Source organism: Dryobates pubescens, chromosome 9, assembly GCF_014839835.1.
Source record: "Dryobates pubescens isolate bDryPub1 chromosome 9, bDryPub1.pri, whole genome shotgun sequence".
In the NCBI taxonomy this organism is placed as follows: domain Eukaryota; kingdom Metazoa; phylum Chordata; class Aves; order Piciformes; family Picidae; genus Dryobates; species Dryobates pubescens.
Window position 1 is genome coordinate 9,596,796 of NC_071620.1, and position 23,241 is coordinate 9,620,036.

The following is a 23,241-nucleotide window of genomic DNA, read 5'->3' on the forward strand; positions in this document are numbered from 1 at the left end:
AAAGCCACCTCAATTAAAACTAACCCCAGATAACTACCCAGCTATTCCTGTCCCCTGCTCTCCCCGCCCCCCCCCCCCCCCAAATTACAGGAAGAAAATGTTAGACAAAATTCTGTAGCAAGGTGGTCACATCTCACACACTCTCTGCATCTCCCTGCTTTCTTCAGGGAAAAAGATGATGGAAAGAGCAGGTGTCACATTTTGTGTCATTTCTACAATTTATGAAGCTCAGCTGCATGAAAACTATGCAAACTGCATTGTCCTACTCTTCCAGTTTTCTTTGTCCTCTCAGATTTGAATGTAGGCAGATTTCACTGAGTCCAAGCCAACAAATAACACAAGAGCTTCTTTTGGTACTTTAGACCTCAGAGGTAAAGGCAGTGGTGTCCCATAACGGAAGCTGCTACAACCAAACACAGCATCCTTTGAGCACTGTCAGCTGGAGTTGAGGAAAATGCTGAAATGCCAGATCAACCAGTTCGTGGCTCTCCTTGAAGGAAATGAGAACTATATATATCAATGACATTTCAAACCAATGTGGAGGACACAGATTGGTGCTTTCACTTACAATTTGATTTCAAAATGTTCTCGGTTATTTCCTATAGTCAGCAGCTGAATCAGATTATCTACATTCCCACACTGTCCTACACACAGAATATTTCACAGGTGACAACACCAAAATAGTTTAGAAAGAAAATACAAACCAGTGCAATTCATAAATATGCATTTAGCAAAGTGAATTCATATCTCCCCGTGACATTGCACAAATATTCATCCTTGATGAGAATTCGGAGTGCTCAAGCAAGTGAAATATGGGGCTGTAAACAGTACCTACACGTCTCTACTTGTTTAATGTTAAAACAGGCAGGGTTAGGATCCAGCAGAAGCATTATACAGAAAGACACACCACAAAGGGCAATACCAGGAGGAATTGCTTCTTGAACCATAGCCAGAATATCAAAACAGGCAGGCTTTTTGTATTTGCCTGCTACTGATTCCCACTGGTAGGGGCTTCCTGCAGCATATGAAACAGTAAGCCAGCGTAACCTGTTACACAGGCACTACTCAACAGCACATTTGTCGGCACTGTGAATCAAATCCAGCCGAAGCACGTTGCCTTGAAAAAATGTTCTCAAAATTAGTGATAGTAGCAGAAAAATGAGGCACTTCCTACAGAACTGGGGTCACAGTATGAGTGGTGCTGCCTTTAAGAGGACACTGATGTCTAAGCATAGAGGCACTCATTGCACTGGTGAAAAATATCTGTAAGCAGTAGGATCTGTGGCAAGAGCCACCCACTCTATGCAAGTGGGTGGCTATCAGTAGAAGCTGGACAAGAACGAGATTCCTGCTGCTTTGTACATTCGGACGGGCTGGTTTTCATGGTCTGACCTCACAGTAAACTCTAGGTTCTGGTTTTTGTACTGCATTTCTTATGAAACCAAAGGCAGTAAACCACTCCATCAGATGACACATGGGGTGTGTATAACAATACAATAGAAAAAGAGCTGCTGTGTCAGCTTGGCCAGTTCTTCCCCCCATCACTCATTCTGACGCAGGCATCTTGTTTCGCACTTTGTGCTCAATATTTTCTTGTAAGCCAAATTTTCTGTGATGGAGTCACGGTGACTGAAGGGATTCTTCAGCCAGCTGGTCACAATAGGCCCTTTGTTCAGCCGACAGACAGAGCCCTCTCCATTGTACACAGTGACGGCAGAGCTATAAAGCTGCCCCTGTAATGCTCCTGCAGAGCTGATCTCTGAGAGGAGGGAAATTCCTTTCCCTTGGTGTCATTCTCCTACACAATACGGAGAGTCTCGATGTTCAAGCAACGCTGAATGGAGAGCTTGCTCTTTTTAAGTACATGCAAAAGGCTGCGTTAGCGTTAGTGCAACATTACAACTGAGCTTCACTGAGTCTGCACACAAAAGTCAGAAAAAGGCAACCTTGAACTCTCCTCAGCAACTGTATCCCAGTCAGGGTGGCATGAAAGCTACTTTCTATTAGCGCATAGTTCCCTGTCGAAATACAAGGCTACTTTTCCCTCGGCAAAACTTGGGAATGATTTAGAACACTCGTAAAAAAAACCCAACACAAAACAGGTCTGAAACCAGAGAATGATTTACTGGTGGATTTCCTTTTAAGTTCACAGCTCACTATAATAAAGCCCATGTTACTGCACATGCTTGCACAATGGTGAAGTTCAGGCTGCTTGACAGCAAGCGTCGAAGGGCACAGCTCCACTTCAGGACTATTACTGTGTTCTACAGAAGAGCTGTTTCAAGAAAATGGAAAATCTATTCATTTACTTTGATTAAAAACTCTGCAACAAAATCAAGACTAAAAGGTGATTACACATCACTGCTATGAAAGGTTTAAGACTGAAAGATAATAAACCCAACCAACCTGAATTATTCAAGCATGAAATCCACACCTGAGTAGTTTCAGATACACAGTATGTGATTACTGTCTGCAAAGAAGAAAACCCCTTATAGGGAGATTTGCACTGTGAATGCATCATTACTGCACCTTAAGGTCTGAAACAAATACTGTGAAGTATTTAAAAAGCAACTGTCAGGAAAGGGCAGATATAGGTGAGACTGGTAAAGATGAAACACGATTGAGCATGTAGGTTGTAAAATCACCTCACGAAGGCTGACATTTTATTTGTTGTACTGTTTCTTAGAATAAAAAATTATAAATACTCACAAACTTGAAAAGACTCTTTATTGTTGTTGTTGTTGTTGTTGTGTTAATTTGTAAGGAAAGCCAAGAGTTTAAATAACTAAATAGAATTTTACGCTGATTGTATTTGGCATTTTGTGTGGTATGGACCCAACACACCACCAATGGAAACAGACAATGTCAGGGTTTTGGTGTTTTGTTTGTATACTAAGAAAGTATTATTCATACATGGTTATCTTTCAAAACATGAACCACACCACCCCAACATTGCATTTATTTACTGTTTGCATGCTATTTGAAGTGTGATCTGAAAACAGAGAAGCTGTTAAACTCCTATCTTTGGTTTCCTGGTTTCCTGTTCTCTAAATCGAACATGCTACTTAGCTAGTTCATGTGTGTGTGCAGCCAAGAGCTAAAGCTTGAGTATACCTTAAAACAAAGATAGTGAAATTTTTATGAACAAGCATTTCAATATACATTATTTTTTGTGTAAAATAGCACAGCTTTCTTTTCAGGAGATATGCTTTCTTCTGTATTATTCATGAATGTGTGCTATGACTATCAAGCTGGCTATAGTCTAACTACTTATTATACACAGATATACATTTTTGCACTTAACTTTTACATCTGTGACCTGACTGTCACTGGCACAGGGCAGTTCATGACCTCCTCCCACACAGCTTACCCCTGAAGCCCACTGCTACCAGACCCCTCCAATTTATGTCAAATATATCCATATTCTCCTGTGGGTTTTTTTTTTGTTGTTGTTGTTGTTTCTATAATTCAGATGCCGTCAGCACACTATAAAGCTTCACTACTTCTACCTGTATCTCCCAACACTCCTGAATACACCTACCCTTCAAGACTTGTCTCTTAGAACTGTTACTGCATTTTTGTTATGAATACTACATAAGTGCAGTATTTCCACCACAAATTTTAGTTTGGTTTTTTTTTTTTTCATTAAAGAAGATAAATTCACAGTTGTTATAGGAAAGTTTGAATGTATGGCTTGCATGCTTGAATTCTGAAACACCATCTTGCATGTTTACCTTAATGAGTTGATAAACTTGGGGGATATGAAGTGTAACCCCTTGTTTCGACAAGAGAAGTGCAATAGTTCTAATCTTCATTACACTACCTTTACAAATAACTACAGTACTTATGATTTTCATTATGATAATTTAGCCACCTCACTGGTTGTTCTGTGTTTCAAAGTTTGTTAACAGGCTTTTTCAGGAGGGACTTTTTATGCAATTGCATTTAATTTTATTCTTCAAAATCACAGAATCATAGAATGCCAGGGGCTGGAAGGGACCTCGAAAGACCATCTAGCAGGATTACCTATAGCAGGTCACACAGGAATGCATCCAGGTGGGTCTTGAATATCTCCAGAGAGGGAGATATGCAACAGCTCTTTTCCCAGGATTACAGACCTAACTCAATAGCAGCATAGCACTCCATTTCTTCGTGCTGTGTCTCAAATGATCTGGTCCAATTGGCACAGAAAAGATTTGCTTCTTTCCCACAATAAGGCAAAGAAGTGACTCACACACAACTGAACTAATAAGAAATATATCCAGGATTAAGATACACATCCAGGAAAAGACTAACATGGGTTTAACTATGTTTTTTATTTAGTGGAAACCACAGTAACTGCAAATATCCAGTGGATCCTTACTGTAAAGCATCTTACCTGTGCCAGCGTATTTGTCTGTCATATTGATGTCAATATCCAATTTTAAAGTCAGCATAGTCTTAATGACATCATCACTGCCTTTGCCAGCTGCCCACATGAAGGATGTTCTTCCCTCAAGATCTGAGTCATCTTTTACAGAAGGATGTTTCAAAAATACTTCAACTGTTTCCTGAAAAGATATGCCACTGAAATTAGAATTAAAAGGAATCTAAGAAGAAACTATTGTGTCTCATTTAGCTGTTTATGAAGGAAATTAAAAGCTTCATTTTCCCTTTTTATGTTTATAGAGAGTAAAAGCTCAACAGGAGCACCATGTTTTCTGCTATGCCCTTTTCCTCTTCATTGTTCACAGTGCATCCTTAACTATGAGTTTAATGCTGTTATTTATTTCACACTTTATTTTCTTCTAACAGTCAAATGTCATGTGTTCATCATAAGGAAGTAAAAGACACTCCAGTCACTGTGAAGAAGGCAGTGGTAAAAACATTATTGGCTTGTCAAAGCATTACTGTAACACTATGATGCTAAAACAATGTTCCTTCAAAATCACCGCCTGAAATGCCTTTTTTGCTCCAGTTCTAAATATGACTGCATATGCAAATATGCAAATAGTCTGCATACGCAAATAGTTTGCCAAACTCTAATGATTTGATTACTCAAAGGAAAAAAAAAAGAAGAAAGTGTTTTTGGGGCAGCACAGACATATTTCATACTATCAACAGGTTACTAATTATTGAAATATTAGAAATCAAAAAAAGGTTAGGAGAACGTTCACACCAAGTCTGGGCTTTCCACTGTAGTTGCTCTTTATTTATACCAAAGTCTCTATCTACACCAAAACAAAAAGAATTATTTCTTCAAATGCTGTGTTTGTGTTTTAAGCTTTCAGGCAACAAGCTCATTGTCAAATTCTTAATAAGCCACAGAGAGGAGGATGATAGACGAAATCTGCTAGTAAAAAAGAGTTAGGGGAAGATTTTCTGTTGAATGCCTTATCAACGTTGTGCATTTAACAGCTGGCAAACATCTCTTAAGAGCCACTTATAGGCTAGCCAATAAAAACTGGAAAAAAAAGTGGGTTCATTGTTTCATTTTATTTTTATATTTTAGTGTTAACACTATTTTATCTTTTCCCCTCGTGTGACCCCAAAATAGCTCTATCACATCTGTGAAAAGGAGATTCTTTGGATATAAGGAATCAAACGCTTACAATCACAAAGCTGCTTAAATGCCCAAGTCTTACTGATTTGTTTGGATTTTTTTAATCTACTGCTTACTATTACTATTTTAACTACTACTTACTGTTTCATCCCTCTAAAGAAATAGGAAGTTTTCTGCGTCTCTCATGCTGATGTGATCAAAGAGCCTAAAAGCTTCATGAATTTGGGTCCATATCTGATCTATCAGCTTATTATAAAAAGGTCCAGCCACAAATAATGAGGAATGGAAGCATTAAGCCTTCCACAGGAACCACTACGTGTGTATAGCTTTGTGGACTCAACATTGACCACCACTACACCGCAGACACAAACAGCTACTCATTAGGCCAGCAACTTGGCACCTTACCAGTACTCTACAGTGCTTGATGTCTGTTGTAGTTTGAGCTGGGTGCCCCCCTGGTGCATTCACTTCCTGTGTCCAGAAGTCCAGCCCAGAGGGATGGACACAGGAAATTGTGTATTTCCTACCATAATTCTTTGCACCACTATAAGATCCAGTGCGGAGTCTGGCACTTCCTCTTTCCTTCCCTCTCCGAGACTTGGTAACTGGGGGAGAGATCTCCCGGCCATGGGCCTGATTGGGCCCAAGGCCACAGGGGGATGGGCAGTCTCAGGCCTGGCCAGCTGAGACTAGCCCAGCAGAGGGAGGGGGAAGAAGGAGCCCTGGGGGTTTTGCATGCACCCTCAGGTGGGGATGGGATCTTTCTTTGTCACTGCGCTTTGGGTTTTCTGTAACATTCACTGCTTTCTATTTAAACTTTCATCACTTTTGCAATCCGTTTGCCTGAGTCGTTATTTCTGCCTGTGGTGGGGAGGGGATCTGCCCCAACCCATTACAATGTCCTGCAAAGTAAATGCAGTATGGAGGCTGGACCTTTTCAATAATAAGGCAAACACACTACAAATACAAATAAGAACTATATTTTCCTATTAAGTTTTAGCAAAGCAATGTTTCTTTCAAATGCCTTTTTTTTTTTTTTTCCTAGAGATTTTAATGGGGAAAAGTGGAAGAAAAGCTCAGAGTGCTATCAGAGTATTTTCCAAAATTAAGCTATCACAACTTGAACACAAAATGAAATTAAATAAGAAAAAGATGGTTAAACCCCAGGAAAACAGAATTACCAAGTAGTTTAATTCCACATGTACTTTATCTTCAAAAATCACATATTTTATTTCTATTAAAAAAAAATTGAAAACAAAGCTGAAAAACAATAGAAAGGGAGAGAAGAAAACAGGGAGTATTTCATTCTGTCAAGAAACCCTGAAAAAACACTAGATATTTTGAATATTCAAAAATAAGACAGGGGTATCCACGTTTCATTTACTAGCTCAAGCTGTGCAAGTATAGGAAAGGGAAGAACATTGTCTCAAATGTCTCTGAAGAAATTCAGAAGACCAAAATATGTTTAATCCTGCGTTCTGCATGCTAAAATCAACACTAATAGAACAACTGCCTTCACACATGAAATTCAAAAATCTATATAAGATGTTTATTTAGCCCTTCTGTAGGATCCTATGCCAACTAGACTTCAGGCAGCCTATTTGGATGGTTATATTAGGTAACTTCTACAACTTTTCCTTCTATAAGAAGTGAGCATAAGTAAGTCTTAGAGAAAAAGATTTTCACATAAATTAAGTGCTGGCTAAGTCACTTCAGTCTTCACAAAACCAAAAATGTCCTATTAGTGTAAGTTAACTCACAGAAAAACAGAGCAAAGAACATGATATTGAATTGTAAAACTGAAAGCAACACAAACATTTGTAATAAGCACAAAACAACAAACTTCCTTCTTCTCATTAGGGGCTAAGAAACATGACATTTTAACCACAAAACAAATCACACATCCAAATCTGGGCAGACTGAAGAGAACAACAATGTTGCTCTCAAACCATGAATCCATACAGATGCTACTGCCCAAGCAATCACGGGTGTCTCTACTCACTCTGTATATGGAATATAGTCATGAGAACTACTCAAGGATTTGCATGTAATTAGGGAAAAAAGCAAACTGTGGTGCTCAGAAACAACCAGAGTGGTAAAAAACCGGAGAGAGGCAACAGACATAATTTAGGCACACACAAACAAGGCCCTTGGATATATCACGAGCTAAAAGAGGCTTGCAGATCTGAATGAGATTTTTCTGTTTGATTTTTCATGTAAGATGGGAAACAGTACATTCATTGTAAGTACAAAAGATTACAAGAGGACTTCTGATTTCATCACCTACTTTATTTTCCCATAAAAACCTAAACCATGTCATAGTTTGGCTGCCTGGTTAGATCAAACGGCAGCAACATAATGAAGATGTTTCATACAACTAAAACAAGCCTGGAGAAAGAAAGCCAGAAGGAAAAAGCTTTTTTTTTTTTTAATGTATCAATATCGAGAAAGAAAGAGGAAAAAAAAAAATCATCACCAGACTGTAAATAAAAATATTCTAACTTTCCCATGAATCTGTCTCAAAGTAGAAAGAAAGGCTTTTACAGCATAAAAATCATAGGCATGAGTCAGACCCAAACTGTACGTACCATGTAATGGAGAGTAATCAGCATCAATAAAAGATTCTCTAAAAAGATGTAAATCATACAGAGAGATATGCTCCAGTGAAAGTGTGAATTTAAAAAACATCCTATGGTCTTACTAAGACCATCCCCCAAAACTCCCCCCAAAATCCCAATACTCACTCTCACAACAGCTGCGGTACTAACATACATTGGTCAGTTCTCTCTTTCAGAAGTACTTCTGGATTTGTTAACTTGTTAACTGGTTCTCAGGAGCATTACAATTTTACTAGTTTTATGCAAATTAACTAGTTTTATGCAAATTAACTTGTGTGTAGGCAAGGAAGATCCATATTAATATCCCTGTTAAGAAAATGCTGCAATATGCACTACTCAACTATATTCATTAGGCACTAAATAACCCTTTTAGTAAAGGGAGGATATGAATAATACAATTGAAGAAACTTAGATGGGAGCTCTCAGCCTACTATTCAACTATGAGAGACAGTGCAGCCCTGCCATGTTCCAGTGCTTCAGAACTACTTTCATAGTAGCATCTATGACAAGCAATCATTGAACTGCTGAGTTTTATACTAAGCTGTTCTGTATCTGAGCTTACTTTGGAAAAACAATTAACTATTCTACCAACACATAAGAATTAGGCTTTCTGAGAAGCCAGTTTTATTTGTTGTCTGAATTGTAAAAAATATTTTTAAAATATTAAAAACTTTTAAAAAAATACAGTGTTCATGAAGGATTGTGGCCAGAGGTACGTGCTCTTTAGCCATGCTTTATGAGACAATGGATCATTCATAAAAGCAAATATTCATAGGTTAATCACCTTCTTGAAGGCAAAGACTGGTCTGACTGGTGCTGAAGCAGCTGTGCAAATACTCATACAGCTGATCTTACTCTAGACATCCTATAACTGCTTAGATTTAGTTGTAATGAACCTCAAACAGTGAATGCACTGTAAAATACTGGATGCCATGCTACTGAAGAATCAAAATGGTTATTGTATGGTCTGATGCTAACATATAGATTGAAGGCCCTTTCTTTGCACAGCAATTCAGGTGGGTCTTTTTTTCAGATCTGTTTTTAATAATGAAAAAATAACCATATCTGCATCACATAGCAGGGTGAAACTCTGTATTAAGGTTGTGCAGGCAACTGTGTTTATATGATTTTAAAAACAACTCAAACACTTTGTTACATCATACATGTTCCAGCAAAACATATTCATTTCACATTTAGGGAATGTGCTACTTACAGCAAAGTTGCTCTGTGCTGCATAATGTAGTGGTGTTGCACCTTGGCTATCAGATGGGATAGTTCCAAACTTATTTCTTTCTAATAAGAGATGGACTATCTGTGCATGACCTGATAAAAATGATATAATAAAAACATATATATATATATATATATATAATCCTAGAGTTAAACATTTCCCTATATAAAAAAAACCCAAAAAACAAAACAACAACAACAAAAACAACCCAAAGGATAGGATAGGATAGGTTAGGATAGGATAGGATGGGATGGGATGGGATAGGATAGACCAGACCAGGTTGGAAGAGACCTTTGAGATCATTGAATCCAACCTATCATCCAACACTATCTAATCAACTAAACCATGGCACCAAGCACCCCATCCAGTCTCTTCTTAAACACCTCCACTGATGGTGACTCCACCACCTCCCTGGGCAGCCCATTTCAATGGACAATCACTCTTTCTATGAAGAACTTCCTAACATCCAGCCTAAACCACCCCTGGTGCAGCTTGAGCCTGTGTCTTCTTGTTTTGGTGCTGACCGCTCAGGAGAAGAGACCAACCCCCACCTGGCTACAACCTCCCTTCAGGTAGTTGTAGACAGCAAAGAGACCAGTGAAGAGACCAATAAATAATAGTGCATCTATGTTATATCTATTATAGTCTAAACATAAGAAAGAAACATTATATTTGATATTTGAACTATTAAGCTTGGTATGCACGTTATTCCCAATAATTTGCAGTTCCACACTCTGTATCCTCATTTTTGATGTGCATCTGCAATTTGGAATGGCCTATGACTAGGAACATGTGGAAAGATTTTCTTTCTTTTAGAAGAAATCACTATAGCATTTCTTTAGCCAAAACCCCAGCCGTAGCTGGTCAGAAAACTGCAGTATTAACATGGCAATGAATTCACTGAGTATTTCCAGAAAAAATTTCTGATAATTCAGATAACATTCTGCTTTTGAGTGAGAAGCAGTAAAATGAACAACAGACTGATGGTGATGAGCATCTGTACATCTGAATCAGTAAGGTAAACCAAAAGTGACAATTTAATCCTGTTTAACAGAAATTAAGTGTAAAACTTTACCTAGTTTTCATTAGTTAAAAATTTCAACTGAAGATGCAGAGCTAAATCTGGAAGCTAGTCTACTACCAGCTGTCATATCTGCAATAAACAACAAACTTACACACACAACTCCTTCCACCAAACCTGATTAGAATGTTTTTAGATTAAAATCACAACATTTTGGTGGCAATGGGTAAACCCTATATCCACTTCACAGACAGGAACAGGAATTGTCATTGAAGTCAACTGATCATTGAATGTCTTAGGTTGGAAGGAACCTTAAAGATCATCTACTCCAACCTCCACACCATGGGCAGGGATGCCTTTGCTCTAGACTTGGCTGCTCAAGGCCTCATCCAAGCTGGCTTAGAATACCAACAGGGATGAGGCATTCACAGCCTCCCAGGGCAACCTATTCCAGAGTCTCACCACCCTCATACTGAGGAGCTTTTTCCTAAGTTCCAGTTTAAACCTACTCTCCCTTTCATATGCTTTCTTTTCTAGGCATATGCAGCTCAGAAAATATCTTAATGATTTGGTATGTTAAGAGGTAGTATAAGGCATAAATCACTTAAAAAATTACTCTGATTTTACAGGAGAAATCTCCTGGTATCTTGATTGTGGGGAAAACCATTTTGCAGCCTGTTTCTTTTGCACACTTCACTTGAATTACTTTAGAATAAATGGGAAAGAAAAAAATAAGGCAAAAAAAAGGTAAATCTTTCTACTAGCTGTAGACTTTTAAAATTAAAACACTGATAATTTCAGAGTCAAGCTGTGTAACAGCTGTGGTCTGTAACTTTAAAAAAATTATGAGATGGAACACTAGGCAAGCCTTCTTTTGTGGAATGGCACTTTCAGACTCTATGTATAGAAGTATCAGAAATGAGAGAAAATGGTCATCTTGGGTCAAAAAAGAAGAACAGCTATGTGGCCATTATTTTTAATAGGGGCCTTAGGGTGAAGAGAAAGGCTCCTCTTTCCTTTCAGCCACTAAGACAAGCCTTCAACCAGAACATCATGACATTCTGTTCCTTCCTACCAGAAAAACACTAAAAAGAAGAGATGTAACGTTGCTAAGCTCTTTCCATCTCAACACTATAAGAAATGAATTGAGGTGCACTGGAAAAATTGGGTTCTGAGCAAAATCCTAGCAGGAAAATGATAGGAATGCTGAGCATGGAAAAAAAGATTGCCTGCACTTTCAGAACATATAGCTAGTAAAAGGGTAATGGAACTCTTTATAAGGACAGGTCTACCTAAACTGTCTAGAGAAAGAAGGCCTAAAAGAGTTGGAAAAAAACCCCCACATTGCTACTTGGTGCAACAGTAAACAAATTGGTGCAAAGAAGGATCTCACTGGGACATTAATGCACACTTTAAAACTCAGTTCTTGAGTTCTTACGTAGGAGATGTTAGAAGAGATGTTACTTGGCTGAGTTTTTTACTTACTCGAAAATAAAAGGTAACAGGAGCAACAATGCTGTAAGATAGAGCCACATGCAACCTGTCCCCTTTCAAAGAGTATTTGTGGTTGTATCCATGCACTGCTTAAATCCTTCTACCATTAACCCATTTGGTAACATTTTAGACTCTTTGAGATCCATATACACCATCTAGTATCGAGCTTAAAAACAGAACCCTAAAAATTGGTCATGATTTACCAATCAGAAGCTCCCCACGAGTATATGCTACTTAGAGACCTCATCAAGTCAACAAAGGATTCTGGAGGTCTTGGCACATAGATTAGACAATCCATTTTTCCAACAGACAAAAGTTCTATCTTAACTACAATCAATTTCAAAACATGGTAAATCTTGCCTCTTGGATAGAACCAATCCCATGACACTTAAAATGTTTCATGGTTTATCTGTGAAAATTCAGTATCACCACTTGAATGCAAATGCAAATCTGAGAACACTCTATTTTTTTTTTTTTTTTATTAAATAAATGTAATCAAATGGCATGTATATTGTCATTGGAGTTGCAGTAACTCACTCCAGTGAGCCATCTGATTCTTTTATTGGCATTCTTTGTCTGCAGTGTCCCAAAGGGTCATGAGGATCAAGCCTTATAAAAAAAAAGGACAGACAGTGCTTGAAGATTCTTCCCTTTCATCTGGTACATTGTGCTTATTTTTAACTCCTGCAGATAGGTGAATTAAAATAGGAGGTAAATATTTTTCTAAATCATATTACCTTTGTGCCTGTCATTTTATGAGTTGCATTTGCCTGTATTTAGACTATTTACATTTAATCCCTTTTCTATCTGTTTTGCAACGATCCAGTTTTGTTAAATTGAACAGTGCAGAATCCACAAATGCAAGGTATGTAATTTGCAGAGCATCTGAGTCTCAAGGTTGTGTGAACAGGAAAAAAACTTTGTCTCAATAAAAGTTCCTGTCATATCTGTGTCCGATGAAGATCTTGTAGTAGAAGTGTCAGCTCTGCCATTTTCTTCTTGTTCACTTGGGCTCACATGATCAGATTAGCTGCAGTTTCTTTGTGAGACTGTTTTTAAATCACTTGTCTATTTTGTGAGGGGTAGTTTAGTAAAAACTAGAAAATATAATCCATAAATCCACTTTACATGGCACATGTAAACTACAATATGTTGCTGTAAACTGAAAGTGAACAAATGAGTCTCAAGCTGCGCCAGGGGAAGTTTAGGCTTGAGGTGAGGAGAAAGTTCTTCACTGAGAGAGTCGTTAGCCATTGGAATGGGCTGCCCAGGGAGGTGGTGGAGTCACCATCCCTCCAGGTGTTCAAGATGAGATTGGATGTGGCACTTGGTGCCATGGTCTAGTCATGAGGTCTGTGGTGACAGGTTGGACTCGATGATCTTTGAGGTCTCTTCCAACCTTGGCAATACTGTGATACTGTGATGTCACTGTCAATGCTTCCACATTTTGGAGCACTCACTTCCTTCAGGCAAACCCTTACATATGGATCAAGTGAGGCTGCTAGCATCAATCCATATATTAATAGTGGCAAAATGTTCTTACTTTTTTCACATAAAAAATACCTATAACCAGAAGTTCTGGTATCTTCTTCATGCACTGCGATGGATAGTTTTGCACACACGCTGGGTTGTGCATACCCCACTTCAGACATCGTTGCTCTTAGAGCAACAGGATTTTTTTTCACTTAGGAATAAAGCTATAGATGCAAGAACACTCCAGCATACTGCTATTAAATTACAACCATGTATAGACTGCTGAAGTAATGCATTTTACAATGCTTTGGAGAATCTGAACCTGAAAAAAAAACCCAGTCAACACAGAAACTAGTCTAGCAGAAACTATTATTGTTCTAAGAATTAGTTAGCATAATGCCAGGCTGGAAATAAACAAAAAAGAGAGACAAAGAATAAAAACCACAGTCAATTAATTACTAAATTACTTCAGCATGGCCCATTTTACCAAGTAAGGCTGCCCAGTGAAGAGGGGTTCGAAATAAGTTGTCATAAGATGTCACATTGCAGCCTTCGTAGGAGGTCAGGACATCAACAACCGCCACATTCCCATCAGCAACAGCAAAGTGAAGGGGTGTTCGTCCTTCGTAGTCCTGCCAGTTAAGCAGAGATTCTGTAGGTGCAGCTTCCTTTGAAAATAAAATAAAATATTTTTTTTAAAGTTAAGATAAAAGCTTTATCATCTTTACAGATTTCAAATTTTCTTGAGTCTTACAATGAGATAAATTTTCCTTGTTCAGTGGAATAGAGCTCTATGACCAAAGACTTCTGTTACAGCATAGGCTAAACACTTCGGTTACATACAGGCTTCTCACAAAGATCCTTAAAAGACTAACTCAGGCTCTTGTGGAAATAACTAGATCTTCTTACTTGATCTTCTAAATTGAACACAACACCTGTATCTCCACAATTTCTCCTAGAATACTCCCTTTTTAGAACAAGTTAATTACAATACTTTAGCATTTCAAATCACATGCCTATCACATGTCAAGGTGTCTAGCTGACAGGATAGGAGTTAGAAAGTAATTCTAATAAATGCACATACTTGCAAGGGGTGTAATTTAGAAAACAAAAATCTTTTCAAGTATCAAGACCAGTCATTTGATCACACAACACAGGCACTGACAGATACAACTGGACTTTTGATCATGTCTGCGTAAAAAACATGCTAGGTTCCTTTCACATAAGACCTCTAGCTATATAGTTTCTTATTATGGCAATTTCCTCTTTTAGCAACTTTTTTTCTAGGCCAATTTATCTTCATTAATGTCTTTCTCAGGCAAAGCACCAGAACAGGCCAAAATGAACACTATCTCAGCATTGCCCAGATCTCCAAATGGCAAGCATCACAAAGGCCCATGAAACACAAACTTTAAACTTCACTTTCATGGGGGGTGGAGGGGTAGAAGGGGTGGGGGAAAGAGGTATCCCTAAGGAAAATGGTAAACAGTAAGCTAATAGAAACTCATAAAGTGCAGGACACTAAACATCTAGAGCAGAATGTCAGAACAAGAGCTTAAATAAACTATAGGGTTAAGTAAGTCTGCTGTTCTATCTCCATCAATTCAGAACAATTCACTGAAGTCATGGGAACACTGTGGAAAGAGAGAAAAAAAAGCAATGAAGCCTTGAGGGTTTTACTTGCCACCACTTAGAGTGGTTTTTAACTCATGATAACTAAGAAAAACTATTCTCCTGAAAATACAGAGCCATACTGTATCTTACAATATAATTATGAAAGAGGAAGGAGAGATTGTGATCAGTGCAAACTGTTGAACGTTAAAGGAAGTTTCTGATCCCTTTCTCAATAGATGAATTGCACTTTTCTCTCATTCACTTCACTGGGTGCACGAAAAGCCCATAAAATCACTTCCACTTGCATTATTGGAAATGCAGTAGCTGTTACATAGAAAATGAACATCTAATATTGAAAATGATAAATCAAGAAGCAGAAAGCCAGGAAATTCCACAGTTACAGTTTTTATTCAAATATTTATTAATTGAAGTTGTACATTCTGTATGTTCTATTTGACAGGTAAAAAAATAAACACATGTAAAGTTCTATTTAACCATATTTCCTGTGTGCTGCAGTAGTAACCTCAACTGTGCAATACCCTGACTCTTTGCTTCTTGCTATCTTATTTTCTAACAGTGTCAAACTTTCTAATGCTTGATTGATATGTTTTCTAAAGTTAAACACTTACTTACTGCACATACTATATGTAAATGCTAAGCTGCCTGTCTCACCATGAAAAAATGCATCACGTTTAGGTATTAGTAGCATCAGCCACAATTTGCTAGAGAAAAATTAACATATTTGAAAAACCCTGTAGTTCATTACTGTATCAAGCCACAAGTATATTAACAGATAATCTAATAAAAACATTAAAAATGGATACAAGTAAAAAACCAAAGTTAATATTCTCAGATGCACCAATCACAAAGCATGAATAGCATGTCTTTAAATAAGGATTCAATAACATTGATAAGCCATTACAGTGAAAAGTGAAGTTTTATGTCCTTCCCTAGCTTTAACAACTCTCAAGAGAAAGCTGATAAATGCTCACTGTGTATTCAAAGAGATCAGCAGGGGGAGTAGAGAGACCTGCAAAAACTCAGCAGCCCCATGGAGAAGGACCTAGGAGTCCTGGTGGACAACCAGTTATTCCTGGGACAGCAGTGTGCCCTTGTGGCTAAGAAGGCCAATGGTATCCCAGGGTGCATTAAGAAGAGTGTGTCCAGCAGATCAAGGGAGGTTTTCCTTCCCCTGTACTCTGTCCTAGTGAGACCTCACCTGGAATATCACATCCCATTTTGGGCTCCCCAGGTCAGGAGGGACAAGGATCTACTCAAGAGAGTCAAAAGGAGGGCTACAACATGTGCCCTATGAGGAGAGGCTGAGACCTGGGGCTTTTTAGTCTGAAGAGGAGAAGTTTATTAATATATGAGGGCTGAGTGTTAAGAAGGAAGGGACAGACTCTTCTCACTTGTGCCCTGTGATAGAATGAGGGACAATGAATGTAAACTACAGCACAGGAAGTTCCACCTCAACATGAAGAACAACTTCTTTACTGTAAGAGTCACAGAGCACTGTAATGGGCTCCCCAGAAGGGTTGTGGAGTCTCCTCTGGAGATTTTCAAGACCTGTCTGGATGCATTCCTGTGTGACCTGCACTAGATTTTACGGTCCTGCTCTGGCAGGGGGTTTGGACTTGATCTCCAGAGGTCCCTTCCAGCTCTTAACATCATGTGATCCTGTGAACTCAGAAGTCATCTTTATGAGAGCCACTTGTAAGAATTACTAGAAACAAAGGATGATATGCACATAAATTATTACTGACATTCCACCTCCACCAGAGCAAAATCTGTTTGAACAAAATGGACAAAGAAGAAAACAAATGCTTCTTCACTTTACCTATAATTCATTGATGTAATGTGGAAAGCTAATTATGAAGCCTCCTAAAAGCACAACGTACTAAAAAAAATCACTGCTAAGACTCCCAGCTCAAAGTCACTGATGTTCCTCCAGAAACACACCCACAGTCAAAGGTGTTGCTTTTGCAAAATGTTAAAGAATCTTTTAATGACAAAGCCACAACTGGTATTTTAGCCTAGAAGTACCCACGTTTTGACATTTTTGGCCACTTGCACTGACATTTTATAGGCCTCTTTCTGCCTACATTCAGGAGTATATGTTCTTTGGATTTTAGCTGGGTTTAGTGTAAATAATACACAGAAGAAACAGAAACTACACATTTTTCTGCACCAACTAGAGCAATGGAGTTCTAGGCAATAATTGAAAGTGTTGTAGAAGTAAACATTGTGTCTCTTGCCATGAAGAACAAATAAAGAGAAGAGACACAAAATAGACAGAGAGCACTAAGCAGTTGCTTCCATCATACTAATTGAAATTTATTCTGTTCTGGTTTTCATGTAAACAAGCATTGCTGAATCTGGAAAGGTGGAAAAGGAAGTTGCCAGGAGAGGATCTCCAGATCCAGAGTTTCTCTTTACTTCATACTTACTTTCTAAATATGTCACGAGTTCCATTTTTGCTGTATTTCATGGATCTCAATATTAGACATAACAATTTCTGCATAACTGCCTCCCCTGCAAACCCTATCTATTTCTTCAGCATTCAGTTGAGCTGAAGAAGAGTTATTTTGGAAATCCCAGTGGGCTAATACAAACACCAAACAGAAAGATGACCCTTAATTTTACAAATTCATGAAGACAAGACAACAAATGGACACATCTAGATGGCAAGGCATAGAAAACCAAGACAGAATTTTTCAGCATAATAGACTATGGTTTCAGTAGAACTAGCAGCTTAACCTTTGTCAAGCATCTGTATAGCAGCACTAGAGAATTTTGAGTAGGACACTAGAGAAAAATAATTTTCTAGAGCATTATTCCAGTGTTAAAGATAACAGAACAGAAACAACAGCTGTGTTGGTTTTCATAACTTAGTCAGTAGGCAACAAAGGCTGCCAATGCATATTGACCAGTGGCAGATATCAGTGACTGCTATCTGTATTGTATCATGAAATCAAAGATAAATGATTTGTGTTGGATGTGTTTAAAAAAATGGAGATGCAACAGTGACATGGAGTTGTAGGCCTTTTGCACCGCTATCACGACATTCTTGTGAACTTAGAAATGCCATTATGCAAGTTGAGACAGAAATTTTAACTGTATGAATATGTTAGAAAGAGCATTCAGAGACAATGTGAAAAACTGGGAGGTTAACCTGGGTAGGAAGACCTAGAGAGGAATAAGAATCAAACATGATTCCTGGGCAATATAAAACTAGAACCGAGTAAGATAGCAAAAGGTAGCTAAAAAAGGAGTGGAAGATTTTGAGCTCTGCAATGTAAGTATCTTCAAGACAAATAAGAAAAGCACTTCAGTTTGGAGAGATCTTGCTAAAGGATTAAACTCAACAAGGACAATGAAAGGTATTTAAACTCAGCAACAGCCTCATTCAACAGACTGATTATCTAGTAGCACTGTTCCTCCATCATTAACTTTTGCAGTATATTCTGTAAGCTAAATTGCTTTTTCATTTAAACTTGTTATTATCTTACTTAATCAGTAAGCATATATAGATATGACTATGTAGAGTATAAACAATCTAGTTGACGCATGAAAGAGGCTGGATAGAATCAAGAATACACTCTTTCAGCTGTCACAGTGAAAAAAAACTCCAACAAAAAAGAGCTAACAGCCCTGGATGTGGTCATGATTCTGTATTACCTAAAGAGAATCTTGGAGAACACCTTCAGTAAGGAGACAGGTATTTTTGACCTTTTGTGGAGCATCTTGTTGGGATGGAGTTAATTGTCCTCACAGTAGGTATGGTGCTGGGCTTTGTATTTGTGATTAAAACTAGTGATAACGCATTCATGTTTTGGTTGCTACTGAATAGCGCTCACATAGCATCAAGAATTTACCTCTTTCCTGCTGTGCCTTGTCCAGCTCCCCCACTCTGCTTAGGGGGAGCAAGGATACAGATAGAACATCTTGCCCAAACTAATCCAAGCCATATTCCATGCCCTAATAACATCACATTCAGCGAAACAAAAAAGCAAACAAAAAGCTCAGGGAAAGGAGGAGACAGAGGGGATACTCATGGCTATACTATACCATAAGACTTCCCAAGCAACAATTAATTTCCCCGTTTCCTGGGAGTGGCTAATACCTGCCTGCTGATGGGTAGTGGTGAATATCTCTTTTTTGGACACAGCCATTGCTTTCCATGCTAAACCATCATGATTTTCATCCATGAGCCTTCTTATCTTTCTTCTTTAAAAACTTCCAACTTTGAAAAACAATTACCTTGGCTAGCTAACATTTGGAAACAAGCAAACCAAACCAAACCACTTGAATACAGCAATCCTTACCGACTTTTCAGCAAGTTTATTTCTCTACTGTGGCATGAAGCTGGATGGTATGTACAAATGTCTCTTCTCCCAGGCAGCCAGTACCAGAACAAGAGGACACAGTCTCAGGCTGTGCCAGGGGAGGTTTAGGCTGGATGTTAGGAAGAAGGTCTATACAGAGAGAGTGATTGCCCATTGGAATGGGCTGCCAGGGGAGGTGGTGGAGTCACCATCATTGGAGGTGTTCAGGAGGAGACTTGATGGGGTGCTTGGTGCCATGGTTTGGTTGTTTAGGTGGGTTGGATTGGTTGATGGGTTGGACGTGATGATCTTGGAGGTCTCTTCTAACCTGGTCTGGTCTATTCTATTCTATTCTATATGGAAACTGTGCGAAATTTGGTTTGTGACTAATTATTTCACAACTGAGTCCAAAATACAAATACCTTGAATTAAAAAATAACCCACAGTATCAAAAAGGCAATAATTAATTTGTCACTGGAAACTCCTCAAAACCTATTATTTTTCAGTAAAAAATAATATCAGCAAGATTATCATATGCCACAAGTTCTCAACTTGCAAGCTAATCAGGCAAACAGACATGTAAGCCACTGCAGTTAGCTCACAATCAATACATGTCTAGTTTGAAAGACCTCTGCAAGACAAAGACGCAGAGATTGTTGTAATGTTAGAGAAAAATTCAGACTCCTGTATCTTTCCATGTTAGTGAAGTTCAGGGATTTCCACAGAATAAAGATCAAGGTAAAAATCATGTTGAGCACATAATTTCATTGTACTCATTGTAAATGTCAGTGTATCAAGTGAAACTGAAATACTGCAGAAAGAGAGAAACGTGCCATCAAGGACAAATTATTTAATTCAGACACAATGATAGTTAGAAAGTCTCTCACCTGAAGGACTAAACAAAATAATGATTTTTTTTTAATTTATAGTTAACTGTACTGAAAAGTAACTGTAAATTAAAAAATTTTCACCTGAAGGACTAAACAAAAGTATACTTTTCAGTACAGTTAACTATAAATAAACTTGAAAACAATGAAGACACACAACAAATAGTGTACAGGATGCAAATGAGATGGGTAACATGACTGGCCATTTTAACTAGGAGAACCTGAAACCCTTTCCTCCCTCCCCTTGCCCCTCAAATGAATAGTTACACACATCAAACTAACAGGCACAAATCCAGGCTGGGCAGTGACTGGCTGAAAGCAGCCCAGAGGAGAGAGACTTGGGGGTGCTGGTGGACGAGAAGCTCAACAGGAGCTCTCAGTGTGCACTTGCAGCCCAGAAAGCCAATCAGATCCTGGACTGCAGCAAGACAAGTGTGGCCAGCAGGTCAAGGGAGGGGATTCTCCCCCTCTACTCAGCTCTGGTGAGACCTCACCTGGAGTACTGCCTCCAGTTCTGGAGCCCCTATTATAAGAGGGATCTGGAGGTGCTGGAAGGTGTCCAGAGAAGGGCCACGAGGATGATCAGAGGGCTGGAGGACCTCTCCTATGAGGACAGACTGAAGGAGTTGGGGCTGTTCAGTCTGGAGAAGAGAAGGCTCTGAGGTGACCTAATTGTGGCTTTCCAGTATCTGAAGGGGGCCTACAAGAAGGCTGGGGAGGGACTTCTCAGGATCTCAGGTAGTGATAGGACTAGGGGGAATGGAATGAAGCTGGAGTTGGGGAGATTCAGGCTGGAGGTGAGGAGGAAGTTCTTCACCATGAGAGTGGTGAAGCCCTGGAATGGGTTGTCCATGGAGGTGGTTGGGACGCCGTCCCTGGAGATATTTATGACCAGGCTGGACAAGGCTCTGGCCAGCCTGATCTAGTGTGGGGTGTTCCTGCCCATGGCAGGGGGTTTGGAACTAGGTGATCCTTGTGGTCCCTTCCAACCCTGACTGATACTATGATACTATACTATGATACTAAGAGAATATATATAGTCCATAAGTTGGTTCAAAGATATTCACCCATAGAACTCTGAAGAAACCTCTTACAAGAGAGCAAAAATATTTAAGATGATTTCTTACAAAATTCTGGATTTTAGGAAAAGTAAATTATTTCATTCTCAAAGAGTCAGTAGACTAAAGTGAAAAAATATAATGGGAATAAAAAAAATTTCTGAGTAAAGTAACAAATACAAAAGTGTTATAATAGGATTTCTTACCAGAATGCATTTCACTGTGTGAATTGCACTAGGGTCCTTGTTGTTAGCTGCCCAGTGAAGTGGGATTTTTCCTTCAATGTCAGGGATTCCAATATTTGAATCATGTTTTATGAGAAGTTTCACATGCTCTGGGTTATTGTAGTAGGCACTCCAATGCAATGCAGTTTGCTGTAAGGCAATATCCACAAGTTTTACAAACACATCGAAAAAAAGAGTTGGTTAGAACCTGAAATATGATTTAACTGAATTTCCCTGGAACAAATGAGATCACCTCTTCCAACCCCTCTGCTGAAAGCACAGTCAGCTAGAATAGGTTGATCAGAGCATTGCTGGATATGTAGCTGTCTCCAAAGACTCTACAACCTCCCTGGAAAACCTGTTCCACTGTTTGACTCCCTCACAGCAAAAAAAAATAATAAAAAATTACATTTCAATTTATTATAAGTGTCCACTGCCTCTTGCTTGTTCGCTGGAGACCATTCAGAAGAGTTTGGCTTCATTTTCTTTACTGCCTCACATTGAGCATTTATACACATTGATAAAAATCCCCCCTAAGCTACTGTGTCTTTGGGTTAAACACCTGCAGCACCCTCAGTCTCTCCTTGACACCAGGTGCTCCAGTTTGTGATTGGATGATTCATGGCTCTTCACTGGACTCACTCCAGTATGCCTATGCTCTTATTGTACTGGAGAATCCAGAAGTAGACACAGCATTCCATTTGTGGTGCCACCAGTGCTATGCAGAGAGGAGGTAAAACCACTTTTAAACAATGGCTAAATGAGAAATCTTTTGTTACACTTCAGTGAAGGAGGCTGAGAAAAGACTGGAGAAGAGGAGGCTCAGGGGAGACCTTATTGCTGTCTAGAACTACCTGAAAGGTGGTTGTAGCCAGGAGGGGGTTGGTCTCCTCTCCCAGGCAACCAGCACCAGAACAAGAGGACACAGTCTCAAGCTGTGCCAGGGCAAGTTTAGGCTCGAGGTGAGGAGAAGGTTCTTCACTGAGAGAGCGTTGTTAGCCATTGGAACGTGCTGCCCAGGGAGATGGTGGAGTCACCATCCCTGACCAGTATCCCTAGAAACTGACAGCTGCAATGGAAGCAAAACCTTTTGATTACCAGGAGGCCAATGTAGCCATAGTTTAGTGGCATTTCTCACCTACAACCTGCTTGTCAGTCAGTTGCCTATATGGAAGCAGACACAGAAAACAGTTGTTCAGGAATTATTTTGGATGATTTTGATGCACACAGCTGCAGTAAGGGAAAAGAATAAGCTTGTGCACCCCACAGGGTCAAACATCTTGGATTCTGTCCCTAAGACTGCCTTTCATCAATCCGAATTCCATCTTTGCTACTGTGACTACTTATGACACAAACTGGAATACAAGTGCTCCACATTGTTGTGAGAAATCTGGCAAGACTTTAATATTGCCTTGGAAATCTGCTAAACAACAGGCAAGGTTCCTAAAAGGTTTTGGCTGGTTTCCATATACTTTTGTTAATTAATTAATGTGGTCAGGAAGTCAGCATGACCTCTCCAGAATTACTACAGTAATTATAGCCAGGGTTTCCATGATACGTGTTAGAATACCCTGGAAGGTAAACAGCTGAGTGTTAGGGCACAGGCTGGTTCAACTCCAGAGGGGCAGAACATGCATTTGTTGGAAACTGGGCTCGCAGCTGTCTTGTCAGAGTTTAAGCAGAATTTAAGTTATATCCCTAGAAACTCCATTCCCCTTCTCTTATCATGTTGTCTTGCAGCAGAACCAAAT

At 39.0% G+C, this 23,241-nt stretch overlaps 2 protein-coding genes across 2 annotated transcripts in view; both read right to left on the bottom strand.

Moving 5' to 3' along the window:
• The window catches only part of STX17 (syntaxin 17), a 225,328-nt gene that overhangs the window by 62,548 nt on the left and 139,539 nt on the right, over positions 1-23,241 (bottom strand). The gene's annotated exons all lie outside the window — the stretch shown is intronic.
• INVS (inversin) overlaps positions 1-23,241 on the bottom strand; it is a 100,906-nt gene that overhangs the window by 34,924 nt on the left and 42,741 nt on the right. The window contains exons 5-8 of the mRNA XM_054164096.1: positions 21,473-21,640; positions 13,867-14,047; positions 9,374-9,483; positions 4,379-4,550 (exon numbers count right to left, since the gene is read on the bottom strand). Of these exons, the coding sequence (XP_054020071.1) occupies positions 4,379-4,550; positions 9,374-9,483; positions 13,867-14,047; positions 21,473-21,640 (631 nt within the window). The remainder of the gene's footprint in view (positions 1-4,378; positions 4,551-9,373; positions 9,484-13,866; positions 14,048-21,472; positions 21,641-23,241) is intronic.